At 57.7% G+C, this 13,672-nt stretch overlaps 1 protein-coding gene across 5 annotated transcripts in view; it reads right to left on the bottom strand.

The window, feature by feature from the left end:
* The window catches only part of OSBP2 (oxysterol binding protein 2), a 96,316-nt gene that overhangs the window by 16,860 nt on the left and 65,784 nt on the right, over positions 1-13,672 (bottom strand). For all 5 annotated transcript variants that reach the window (XM_082293108.1, XM_082293107.1, XM_082293110.1 and 2 more), the window contains one exon: positions 12,869-13,119. In XM_082293108.1, coding sequence (XP_082149234.1) covers positions 12,869-13,119 — 251 coding nt within the window. The remainder of the gene's footprint in view (positions 1-12,868; positions 13,120-13,672) is intronic.

Genomic DNA, 13,672 nt, shown 5'->3' on the forward strand with positions numbered 1-13,672 from the left:
CCCGTGGCCTCGCTGCTTCCTTTGCCATCAGCGCCACGTGCAGCGGAGCACGGAGGCAAAGCTGCTCCTCCCAGCCCAAATCTCTGCAAGATGCGACACACTGAACTTCTTATGTTTCAAAGTAGGAAAATAGGATTTTTATGGAAATTCTCCAGGAGCTGGCAACGGGCAACACGAAGGGAAATTAACTGTGCTTATGCAGCTCCTTGTCATACCAAGGAATTCCAATGGATAAAGGCTGGCTGAAAAACTCAAACCTATTCCAAAGTACTACAACCAGAGTCTGGATGTCTGACAGACTTCCAACATTCCCAGAACTTGCTTGTTTTCCATGTTTCCAGCTATTCCAGGGTTCCACAGATGATCTATCCAGCTCTTGGCAGGTTACTCAGCATTTGGGCTGCAGGTGGCACCTCAGGATCGAGGTAACTCCTGGTCAAGTAGCAGGTTCAGGGTTTCAGCTTCCATGACTTGCTCTGATTTTACCAGGATTTGTCCAAGAAAAGCTCTAATGAATCAGTTCTTCACCAAACCTTTCCTTTGGATAGGAGCAGGATTTGAGACTCATTCAGGGAAAGTTTTTCCTTTAAGGTTTTGCTTCACGTACACTTGGAACGTGGAAGGACCAGACCGTACGTTTGCCCCCTCTATCCCCCCTTTGCTGCTTTTCCAACTGAAGGCAGGGAGAGCCGAGTCCAGTCACGCCAAATTCCTGGCTGTGCTCCCATCCTACATGAGATCAAAACCGGGATCAGTTTTGGGACCCTCCTGACAAGAGAGACCTGGAGGGGCTGGAGCATGTCCAGGGAAGGGAACGGAGCTGGGAAGGGGCTGGAGCCCCAGGAGCAGCTGAGGGAGCTGGGAAAGGGGCTCAGCCTGGAGCAAAGGAGGCTCAGGGGGGACCTTGTGGCTCTGCACAAGTCCCTGACAGGAGGGGGCAGCCGGGGGGGTCGGGCTCTGCTGGCAGGGAACAGGGACAGGAGGAGAGGGAACGGCCTCAGGCTGGGCTGGGGAGGGGCAGGGTGGATATTGGGAACATTTCCTCATGGAAAGGACTTTCCAGCCCTGGCATGGCTGCCCAGGGAGGTGGTGGATCCCCATCCCTGGAGGGGTTTAACAGCCCCGTGGATGTGGCACTTGGGGACAGGGGTCAGTGGTGGCCCTGGCAGCACAGGGTAATAGCTGGACTCAACACTCTCAGAGGGCCAGACCAGACCCCACATTCTCAGGGCCGTGTTTTCACCTCCTCCTCTGGAAACAACTCAGCTTCTCCCCACCCCAAAATCCCTCTGGGAGCCACCCACGACCCAAAGCCCACGAGGACCCTACCCTGGCCCTTCCAGGGACACCGCCCTGGGCCAGCTGCTGGCTCTGTGTGTCCCATGGACTCACTGGGCTAAGAGGATGAAACCAGGGCAAGTAATGGGATATGGCCCTGACCTTCCCATCCCAGCCAAGCTCATTATCTGCTCCAAAGGCCCAGCTCCACAGGCAGCATGCACAGGAATGCCCAGTTTGGCAGCGAGGGTGGGAAGTGCCGGCTGCTCCCAGCTCAGGGGCTGAGCGCTTTAAAACGAGATCACCTGTAATTATCCTACTGCAATTAACCAGGGGCTGGAAGGTGGAACAGGGAATTAGGGGGAAAGGAGGTAATTACAGAGGAGCCACGGGGAGGCAAGGCTGGGAGCTGGGAGGAGAAATTGCTCCAGCAGCTGATGGGAGTCAACATCCTAATAAAAACCAGCAGGTAACACCTCGAAATGTCCCATCCCAAAGCTTCACAGAGGATTCCATGCTGCATCCCAAAGGGAAATCTGCACCAACAGGCTTCATTTACAGCCAGATAAAAAATATCCAAGTGATGGAGAATGGCTGTCAGCATTGCAGAGCGTGGGGAGGCTTTGGGGAGATGAGCAGGATGGTCCCCACGAGGCCACAGATCCCACCATGGGCTGTGGAGCTTCCATGGAGTAGGTCAGGACAATGCACGGTCTAGGCTGCATCCCACAATGGTGTCCATGTGGATTTAGGAGCTGGCTGGGATCCATGCAGGGATTATTCCTTATTTTAAAGGCTGTAGGGCCCCTCTCTGCTGCCTCTTCCTCTGTAATTCAGACAATGGCTTGATCCAAACCCGGATCAAAGGATCTGAATCAACCCAAACAAGGATGATGTTTGCTCCTTGGGAGAGAAGCGATGCCAGGGGTGGAGAGGGGAGAATATCCTGCAAGAGGGATCTGCCAAGCTCAATTTCCAGTGGCAGCCAAGCAAATTAAAGTGATTAATTTGGGTTTACACTCCCTACAGTCAGACAGCACCATTCCTCAGGGATGCTCCATGGAGGGGGGAGCAGCACCAAACAGGGATCAGGGGATAGTTTTTCACAGTCTCTGTCAACTGAGCTCAGTCCTGAGCCAAAACTCATCCCTGTGTGGAACAAGGGCTGCAGGACACTGGGGTGAGGATCTCAGACACAAATACCCCAGCTCATCACTCATTCGTGGCATTAATCCCCTGCTTTGGTGTTCCCAAGGTACAAACAATCCCAGCCACTGAGCAGGAGCAACACCTCAAAATCCAGCTTAGAAAATCCTCATGGAGAGGTGGCTAAATTTAGTTCCAGCTGAACTTGCTCGGGGCTGTAAGCAAGACTCTGCCACAAATCCACGTGAGGCTGGCACAGGGACACAGGACAGCGGGAAGAGGCTCCTTGAGGAACGCACTCAAAGGAGAGCACAGAGCCCAGGCTGAAGGATGAAAGTGCAGGCCAAGTGAATCCTGAGTGAGCTGTAGGGCTGACGTGTCGAGGCCATGAAGGTGCAGCCTCGGGAGGCACCACCCTCCTCAAAGCTCTCCCAGGATCCCCCTCTGGAAAGCAGAGAAGAGGAATGGGCAGAGGATGCTGTGCCCATCCCCACGTGCTCCTCATCCCATCAGGAGCCTGGGTTTATCCTTCACAGCATCCAAAGTGCAGCCTCCCACTCACAGAGGGACAGCAGGTGACAGAACATGACCTGGATTTTGCCCCAGGGTCAGAGCTGCATCAAATCCCAAAGTCCCAAAGGCTGTTCTGCCTCAGCACCATCCCAGCACAGACGGGGTTGGAGAGCAGCAGCCAGGCTGACAGGGCATCAGTGACCAGAGAGAAAAGCAAGTTCCATCCATGTGCAGTCCCAGATCCCAGGGAACCCCAGTGTTACCTGCAACCACGTCGCAGGAGGGACAGAGGTGGTTTCTCCTCCTCTCCATGGCTGGAAAAAGTTGTGGCAGGTCCTAATCCAGCACTGGCCAATGGAACTGTAAATCCCAGCCAAGACAAGGAGCCACAGCCAAGGTGGCCAAAAGAAATGGAAAAATACCACCGAGGCTCCTGCAAATTCCCGTGGAGGAAGAGGCAAAGCGCCATCGAGATCCTCCTGGGGAGAAGGAGGTGAGACTTGGTGCCATCAGCTCTGTGCTCCCTCCGGTGCCCAGCAGCCGCTTCGCCAAGGGCACATTTAGCACCTTTCACACATTTGTCACGGCAAATATCCCGATTTCACAGCTTGTTGCTGGCTAATGGGAACGTCGTTAGCAGCCCCGGGATTATTCATGCAGCAGAAAACGATCACCCGAGGTCGACCACATCCTGCCAAGGTGGTGGTGTCACACACCCGCGGGGATCTGTGCTTCCTCAGTGGAGCAAACAGTCAAAATCCGATGGAAGGAACAAAGAGATGAGGTTAATTAGCTTGAAAGGGTAAATGATCACAGCAAGGCCTGCCAGACTTCATAGAATCACTGAATGGTTTGGCTGGAAGGGACCTTAAAGCTCATTTTGTCTCATCCCCCCTACCATGGACAGGGACACCTCCCACTGTCCCAGGCTGCTCCCAGCCCCAATGTCCAGCCTGGCCTTGGGCACTGCCAGGGATCCAGGGGCAGCCACAGCTGCTCTGGGCACCCTGTGCCAGGGCCTGCCCACCCTCCCAGGGAACAATTTCTGCCTGGGGTCACCACAGGGTGACAACCTCTGGGGCAGCCCCAGCACAGCTGAGCATTCCCAGTCTCCAGCACAACGCCAATGGATGCCGAGGGAATGCACTCACTCCTGCAATCCCACCTGCACCAGCATCCCGGAGGATCAGCCCCGCAAATCCAACCTCTGGGCAGGAAGAATCCAGCAGGGAAGTGCCTGCTGTCGTGGGACCAACACCTCCTGCTCCTCAAGCACAGGACAAGGACCACTTCATGGCCCACGAGCGACACGAGAGGAGGCAACTGCCAGATGCACTCAATCATCTCCTCTTCTTGGGCGAATGACAGAGCAGGAGCCGTCACTCCACTCGGCGGGGACAGAGCTCTGCCGTTCCGAGTGCCTGGGAGATAAGTGCTCCCTTCCTTCCTGGAGTCATCAAAAGCCTGGGACACAGCTGGCTGCTGCTTGCTGCAAAACAGCCCCCGGAGGGAAGGGCGACTGCGGAGCTTCTGTTTGGCTCTGAACACAGCGAGGCACAGCACGAAACCAGAGAATCACAGCACCACGGGCTGGGTGGGAAGGGACCTTGGAGCTCATCCCGTTCCACCCCCTCCAAGGGCAGGGACACCTTCTATTAGGTTGCTCTGAGCCCTGTCCAGCCTTGAGCACTTCCAGGGATGGGGCTGAAGCTGTTTGGGTTCAGAGCAGTGAGACAGAGTCACAATCTGCCACTGCACCGAGAGAGGGTTAATTTGTCCCTCCTCCCCCCAGAAACACTCTGAGCAACAAGCAAAGGGGAAACACGAGAACAGAGCCAACCTGAATCCCAAATCATCCCACACACAGTCAGATGGCAACGAGACATGGTCTGGAGTGTGGTCATCTGCTCGACAGCAATGGCACCCACAGCCGTGCTGGGGCCCGAGGCCAGGCTGCTGCTCAGCACCACATCAACACAGCCTGCTTAAATAACAGCAAATCTGTCCCAAATCCTTGCAGTGACCCCCAGCCAGCAGCCCGGCTGTCTGAAGCAGGATGCAGGAACACCAGGAACTGCTCCTCCCTGGGGCAGGGCTGGAGGGGAGAGCTGGGCTGAGCCTCAGCACGTCGTGACACCCTGAGAAACCAAGGTGACATTGCATAAACCCTGTGAGTTCAACACAAAATCATCCCACTCCCTCTGCATCCAGGGAAAACAGGTGCTACAAAAATGCACAGACATGGAAAAGATCCCAAGTGCTCCCAACAGGAAGTCGGAAGACACTGGAGCAGGCTCCAGCCCACCCGTTGGTGCCACTGTCAGCAGCTCAGCCAGACCCCCAGTGCCTGAACAAGGTGCACCCAAAATCCCTGACGGTCCCATTCCATGTGGCACTTTATGAGCCTGCTTTTCTCTGGGGACCATGGATTCCCTGGGAGTCAGAGATGTCCATGATGGAGATGCCCAAGACAGAGATGTCCAAGATGGAGAAGTCCAGGATGGGTATGTCCAAAATAGAGACATCCACACTGTGCTGGGATCAGATCTTGCCTCCTAGTTGTATCTCTGGGAATTTTTCCACCCTATCTTGTTATTTTGGGCCATCTGCTTAAAAGCATGGACACACCGGTGTTCCAACCAGACCCACCCTGCCCAAGGGTTCCTCAGAGCCGAGCTCATCCCACAGCTCATCCCAAAGCTGCAGGGCCGGCACAGCATCCAGACCCCGCCTGCAGCGCCGCTGTCAGCGCCGTGGAATCCACCCCGTGCAATGAAGAGGGGATTAGTGGGAAACAGTGGCAAATCCACCGGGCTGGCTGTGCTAAGAGGCTCTAATCCCAACCCCACACAGCCTCCATGGACGAGGAATCAGGGACTGATCCGGAATCGGCGGCACTTGGCAGGAGAGGAGGACGTGTTCAGTGTGGTTCTGGGAACAGGAATGAGCCAACGCTGCCCACGGGTTACAGACCAAGGCAATGCCAGCCCGGAGCTGCACCACGGGAAGGATTTGGGTCTGGTTTCTGGTGGAAAAACAACTAAGGGATTTGCTGGATACCCCAGGGTGCTGGCAGTACCGACCCTTCCATCCCAAACCTCACTGAGCAGCACACAGCAGCCTCCACTGGCCATGCCAGAGGGTGCCAAGGACATGCTGGGACCCCTCTGGGAGCTGAGACTGTGCTGGGAGCTCCTGCTGCAGAGTGGCCACCCCAGAACTGTGTCCCTGCAGGGCTTCCCTGCTCTCCTCCAGCCATGAACATGTCTCAGCCTTGTCCTGGTGCTCTCACCTGCCTGCACAGCAGCGGGGCCTCTCCACTGCCACCTGTGCCAAAAATCCCCTCCTTGGGAAGCTCCCGGCACTGGCTCTTTCCCTGCAGGGAGGTACCTCCAGGTGGCTGCTGCACATCCTTCACTGTCCTTCACTTGCCCAAGCCCCCAGACCCACCCCAGCAGTGGGGGACCCTCCCAGGTGGACACCATCACAAGAGCAGCCAGTCTCCACTTCCAGGCCCCTGGAGCCCCAACCCCGGCGCTGGTGTGCCCGGAGAGCTGTCCTGCTGATGGCTCCCAGGACGACAGATTTCCTGAGGCTCTCACTGGCCGCTTTCCTCATGCCCTGATGGAGCAGATTCCAGGCTGGAGGAGCATCTGTCCGAGCACTGGACGGCAGGAGCAGCTGGCACTGCCCGAGGGCAGCTCCAAATCCCGGGACGTGCAGGAAGCTGCCTCGGATCGCCCCTCGGATTCAGCCTCGTGCAAGCCTCCCCACGGTACAAGAGGGGCTGCAGGAGCAGCAGCAGCCCCTGACAATCCCCTCATCTCCCAGTGCCACAACTTCTTCCTGGGTAAATCCACGGGAGAGCAGAGCTGCCAGTCCAGTGCTTTTTTTCTTCGACAAAAGCTGGAGGAAGGAGCCCCAGTGAAGCATCTCGGGGCAGCAGCCCAGGGAAGAGGCAAACACAACCCTTGTGAGCCCAAAGGGATTCACCCAGCAATGCTTTGATATTTGCCCTCCCCGCGGCTCCATCCTGCCCGAGCCTCCAGGCAGGGAGGAGGATCCCAGGAGGATCCCTGGGGACAGGTTAATGGCAGAGGTGATGCCTGCCTGGGCTGGCTCCTGGCTCAGCAGAGCTGCTGCTCAACCCCAGGCACTGCTGACGGTGCAGGGCTGTGCTGAGCCCACCAACACAGCCCTGCTGACCCAGCAGCATGGCACAAACACTCCCAACACTCCCCAGCGGAGAAGTAATCATCCCTCTCAGCCAAAAAAATCCAGGAGGGAAGAGCTGCAAGAAGCACCCTCGGGTGCTGGGGACAGATTCATCCTCCCTCTTCTCGCACGAGGTTCTGAGGGGAGCCCGGGGACAGCCTGAAGCTTCCTGGTGGAGGGTGGACACGAGGAGGAGGAGGAGGAGACAGAAGAGGAGATGGAAAGGTGAAGACCCCCAAGGCAGGGTGAGCACCCACTGAAAGCTCTGGCCAGCATGGAGGCCCCACGGCCACACACGAGGGCTGAGCACCCACACACCTGATAAAACCCAGTTGGAAGCACTCAGGGAATGATGATGAGGATGGAGTGGGAGGAAGGCACTGCCTGTCTGAACAGATCTGATCAGAGATACCCTCACACCTCTATGTTTAAAAAACATCACAGGATGCTCCGAGAAAGGCACAGCAGCTCCGAGAGCAGGGCCCGGGCTCCTCATCTCATCTTTACATCACTTCCACATCTCCCCATTTCCACTCCCCCGACCCCACTCAGGCAGGGACAGACCCCAGGGGGCCACTGTCAGCCTCCCACCCTTCCCCCAGTAAGAGCAAAGCACCCACCAGTTATTTCCTCGTCAGCGCGGCGCATCCACAGCAGGAACACGCAGGGCACCCGGAGCCCTCGTTGCAGCCCTCTCATCCGAGGGGGATTAGGGCTGGGCTAGGGATTTAATCCCACTGCCGGGGCTTTTCTGGGTCGGTGACATGGTTTGCAAGGCGCTGATTAGTGCGCGTCGTTAGCGCAGCACGGATAATTAACACAGCCTGTGCCACATGCCAGCGAGAGCTCCTGCGCCATCACCCTCCCACGGGCACGGGGGCAAGCCCTGGCCCCCTGTGGGGTTTGGCTGGGGTTTTGGGCAGCAGAGCAGCTGCCTGGGGTCACGGAGGGAATCCCTGCCCTAAGGAAGCAAATCCGGGGGTTAAAGACGGAGTTTCCTCGTTGCAGTGCGGGAATTAACCCCTGGATGCACAGGGAGAGCTCCTCCAGCCCACTGGCTGTACTGGGGTGAACTGGGAGTAGCCCAGCAGGCTGCTGGTCCCTCCCTGCTGCCCAGATGGAGGATGCCAGGTCCCTCATCCTGCCTGTGCCATGATGGGTTTGGGGACCCTGAGGGACAGACCGTATGTCTGTCTATACTGGGAACCAGTTCAGCGCAGGGACGTGCCCAAGGTATGGACCAACAGCATCACCCCGGCCCCACGGTCACCCCAGGGAGGTGATGGCAGGGGCTCTGTTGCCTCCCAGCTTTAAGCAGTGTTCCAAGCAGACACACACACATGGGGTATATCCATCATCCACCACTAGATAAACCCAGAACTCACACACTGGGCTGGACGCTGCGCTGGGCAACCTGAGGCTGCTCAGCATCATCTGAGTTAATATGGAAACAGTTTTGGGACTATGGATCAACCACAGCAGCATTCCCAGGGGGCAGAGGGAGGCTCAGTGCTCCAGGGGGAAGCTGGAGGCAGAGGAGCAGACCTGGGGAAGCACATCTTGTGCCCAGACAGCTCATTCCAGCACAGGCACCCAGAGGCTCCACTTAAACCTACTCCAGCAGGCAGATGCCACTCAGAGTCGCCAGGAGCCCAGTGCGGCTGCAGGGAGAGGCCAGTAGTTCCTTGAGCCACTGGCACGTAGCACAGGGCCACCCCAAAACTGCTGCTGAGCCGGAGCACAGCCCTGGAGGGATCCACAGGGAGAAATCCTGCTGGGACTGGGGGACGCAGCCTCTGGGATGCTGCTGGGTGTCCTGGAGAGGCTTAAACCGACAGCCCCTGGGCCCTTTCCTGGAGGAGAGGCAGCACATGCTGTTGTCCACCTCACGCTGGCTCCAGCTCTGTGTTTCACACCCTTGGAAGATCTGAAGGATGGAGAGTGCTCTGTGCTGATGTCTCAGGTGCTGCTGCTCCAGGAGGGTTCATTCCCATGGGAAAGAAAAAGCTGGGTGGGAAATCAGCCTGCCTCAAATCAAGTGCTGGCATCTCTGCAGGACAGGCTGGGGTGGCCACCAGCGCCTCTCAGGGGCAGCTGAGTCCTTTGTTTCTGGGACCGCCTGCTCCAGGTGGTCCCTTCTCACCAAATCCTGATGGAGCAGCATCTCCCACCCAGCACTGCACCCCTGCTCCTCTCACCCTTCCTTGTCTGGGCTGCCCTGGCCTGGCAGAGCCTTCCTGCACCCCTGCTCCTCCAAAACCTCAAGGAAAAACACAAACTAACCCAGGAATGACACAGGCAAGCCCAAGCCCTGCTGCTCCCCACGCTCCCGTTCCTCGAGGAAGCACAGAGTTCCACCGTAGCATCCCCATTCCCATTAAAAACCTATTTCCATCACCACCCACAGCCCTGTGAGCTCTTCCTGACGCCCAAACCGGCTTCCTCAGTGCATCCACACATCCCTCCTGCCTGCTGTCTCCTGCTGAATGATGAGACGGAGCTTTCCCCACTCCTTGGATGAGTCTACACAACTCAGCCACTGCTCCGGATCCTCTGGGCCTCTCATTATCCCGGTGATTTGTTGCTTCTTATTTTTACACACCTCCCACTCCTCCCCCGTGGCACATTGGCTTTGTGCGTCTGCTGCCCAGCCCTGCTGACACGGGGCTCCTCCATCCCGGCGAGCCTGGACTCTGTCTGGTGACATTCCAACAGGGAGCAGAGCCAACAGGAAGCTCACAGAGCTCTGGGCTTCAATTTAAGCCCTGCACCAGCCAGTCCCTGCACGTCTGAAATCCTCACCTGGAACACAACAGCCCAGCATGTCCCGCTCTGGCTCTGCCCACGCCTTTCCCCATCACTCCCAGCACCACCTGCCCAGGTGATGTTCCCAGCCTCTGGAGGGAAGCACCCTGTGCTGGCCGTGGCAGCACCCAGAGCACAGAGGGAAGGTCACCTTTGCAGCAAAGCTCTTGCATTTCCATCTCTATTTATTTATTTCCTGTGCCTGCTGCGCTCCCCGCGGCTCCGGGGCCATTTACATAATCGGATCAGAGGCCACTGCACGTGCCAGCCCCACAGCTCCCAGCCCTTCTTCCCAGGAGCACCTTTCCCTTCCCTGGAGCACCCATTCCTTCACTGGAGCATCCATCCCTTCCCCACAGCACCCAGCCCTTCTTCCCAGGAGCACCCTTCCCTTCCCAGGAGCACCCTTCCCTTCCCTGGAGCACCCACTCCTTCACTGGAGCATCCCTCCCTTCCCCAGAGCTCCCAGCCCTTCTTCCCTGGAGCACCTTTCCCTTCCCAGGAGCACTCTTCCCTTCCCTGCAGCACCCTTCTCTTCTTCCCAGGAGAACCCATTCCTTCCCAGGAGCACCCTTCCCTTCCCTGGAGCACCCATTCCTTCACTGGAGCATCCATCCCTTCCTCAGAGCTCCCAGCCCTTCTTTCCAGGAGCACCCATTCCTTCCCTGGAGCACCCAACCCCCTCTGCTCACAGCCACAGCACCAAACCTCACGGATCCATATCCACTTCCATGGAGTGGATCTGTGAGGTTTGGTGCTGCAGCCAGGGCAGAGCCTGGCCACGGAGCATCCACGTGCCAGCACCAGCCCAGCGCTGCCAGCTGGGATCTGTCCGGGAAAAGTCTGGCCAGCAAGGAGAGTTGAATTTCTCCTGCAAGGAAACTGGCCTGGCGAAAGCAGCTTGTGCTCCCACAGGAGATGTGCTCAGGGATGGAGGTAGGCACAAGCAAGGTGTATTTTCACCAGGAAGCTCCACGTGCTTCCCTGGAGTGATGTTTAGTGTTCAACACAAGATTTTGGGGTCTTTGCACTGCACAGAGCTCCCCCCACCCCCCCACGAGAGGCTGCTGGCAGCTCCAGAAGGCATCACCCCATCTAAAAGGAGAAATCAAGACACAGAAAGGGATCCATGCTGGAAAAGGTGACGGTGTGGCTGGGAGCCACCAGTCCCCATGACATGGGGTCGGGCTGGTCCCCTCCTTCCTGGTCTCCCCCTCACTGCTTGTCCTTCTCCTGCCTTTCTAACCCAGCCCCTCAAAGTGTCCCCCTGCCCACAGCTCTGTCACCTCCTCCCCAAACAACGGGCTCAGTGGTGAGCTGGGAGAGCCACAACCTCCCGGGAGCTGCCACACTGCTGCCATCCTGCTCCTTCCAGTCCTGCTCCTTCCAGGGCACAGCTTTTCCCTCGGGCATCTCCCATCCTGCTCCTTCCAGGGCACAGCTTTTCCCTCGGGCATCTCCCATCCTGCTCCTTCCAGGGCACAGCCTTTCCCTCGGGCATCTCCTCAGGATGCCCATCCAGAGCCGAAGTACCAAAGGCTGCTGTTAGAAACAGATCCACAGCACCCACGTGAGAACTTGCCCTGCCACCCCCCTGGCCCCTCTTACCTGCTTGGAATTTTGGACAAGCCATGTTCCTGCTGTTTTATCCGGGCACAACAGTTTTTGTGGAATTTCCCCACCCTCCAGACAGCCTTGCTCAAGCTTTTATCACGTCCAACAACCACAACCTCCTCCTCCTCTTCCTCCTCCTCCTCCTGTCTGGGCTGGACACAGCAAATAGTGCTCTGCTCATCCCTTCCCAAAGGCTGCTGGAGAATCCTCTCCCCAGCAATTCCCTGCCCACATCCCACTGCCGTTCTGCCTCCTGACAGCAAACCTGGGCAGCACCAAGGGTCAGCTGGCACCTCCCACCACGCTGCCAACCCCATTCTCAAAACTTGGGACAAAGTCTCCGTGGGGAGAACACTGCACAAGCATCCCCAAATTGCTCTGAAACACAAAAGAGAGACTCAGAAAGCCCTTTCCCCCCTGTGGCTACAGAATCCAAGGAGTGGGAATGGGGAGGATGCTGCGACCGTGGGGCTCAGAGTGCCCTCCGGCTCCTGCTGGGAATTATTGTTATTTTTTAAAGCCCACATCAAACACCACCCAACCTCCTTCTGCTCAGGGCTGGGACAGCACTGCTCCATTCACAATTCCCTGAGCTCTGCCTTCATACATTATTCCAGCCCCGTGAAAGCTTTGGGATTGTTTTTTTTTTAATTTCATTTAAATATTTTACACAGTTTTGCTCTCTCTCAGAGCTCCCTGGGATAAAGCAGGCTCCCCAGGAAGAGCTGCCTCACTGTGATAGAGGCAGAGCCACACTCCAAACACGAGCTGTCTCCAAAAAACAACCAGAAAGCAGCATGAGACTGCACAAGGCAGGAGCAGCGGCGGTGCCGGCACCACTTCCCGACCTCCGACAACCCAGCTGGGAGAGCAGAGCGGGCACAAGACCCTGAGGGGGTTAAATCCCACAGCCGTGTGGAGCACGAGCAGCTTCATGGAAGCACTGAGGATGTGAGGGATGTGGGATGTGGGTCTCAACCTGCAGCGGGCAGCGGGCTCTAAAGTGCTGTGCCAGTCAGAATTCCCCCCATGGAGCAGCACAAAGCCCCTTAGCATTCCCACCATCCACATTTCCCAGCTTTCCAGAAACGACCCATTACATGGAGCAGGCTGGAAGGATGCAGCAGACCTGTGTCCTGGTGGGGTCCATATCCATGCCCTCTTCCCAGCTGCATCTTCCCAACTTCCCATCCCCTCGCCGCGGCACCCGCCAAGGAACGGGGAGCAAACAGGGAGGGCAGGGGGATGGAGGAGGAAGAGGAGGAGGAGGAGGAGGGGGAGGAGAAGCAGCACTCACGTTGATCATAGCATTGGAGGTGATGCGGAAGAGCGTGGCGCGCTCGTTCACCGCCTTGATCTTCTCTCCGCTGTCGGCCGGCAGGCGCAGGTTCTCCAGCTCGCTGAGCGAGCGCTGCAGGGCCGCGCCGTGCTTGGCGATCAGCTCATTGCAGGTGCTCAGGTCCTCCAGCTTACTCGACAGGGTCTTCAGGGGGCCGTGCAGCTCGCTCTTGTCTGACTGCGAGGCGGGCTCCTCGTCACCCGAGTCATCTGCGAAGGGAGGGATGGAGAGAAGAGCGTTTCCATGGTTACCCCCGGCCCAGCAGCGCCACGGGCAGGGACCAGGGACCTCCCGCCTCCTCCCAGCGCCGGGCTGGGGGTCGTGGCCACCCACCGCCCCCCCCCCGAGCACAGCGTGGTGGGGGTGGCACCCAGAGCCCTGAGTGGCTGCTCCGGTGGCTGTGACTGAGATCTGGTTCAGGGCTGGGTGGAGGGGTGGCACAGGGGGTGCCACACACCAAACCTGCCCTTCCCAGGCTCACCAGGGTCGATCCCCTCTGCACTGGGGGTTCTGCCAGCTCTGCTCAGGACAGGGTAAACTGTGTCACCCAAGGGAGAGGTCACAGAGACACGGAGGAAAGTAACACTGCTACCCAAAACCAGCACCATGTCTTCAGAGGGCAGAAAACTCCACGATCAGCACCTCGGCTACAGCAAAAATTGCTGCAACTCCAGAACACTTAAAACCAGGAAATGAACCCAAATCCATGCAGCGAGGGTAACACAGCATTTCTGATCATCCCACTGCTCCCCCAGGAAGGAG

Source organism: Coloeus monedula, assembly GCF_965178545.1.
Source record: "Coloeus monedula genome assembly, chromosome: 18".
In the NCBI taxonomy this organism is placed as follows: domain Eukaryota; kingdom Metazoa; phylum Chordata; class Aves; order Passeriformes; family Corvidae; genus Coloeus; species Coloeus monedula.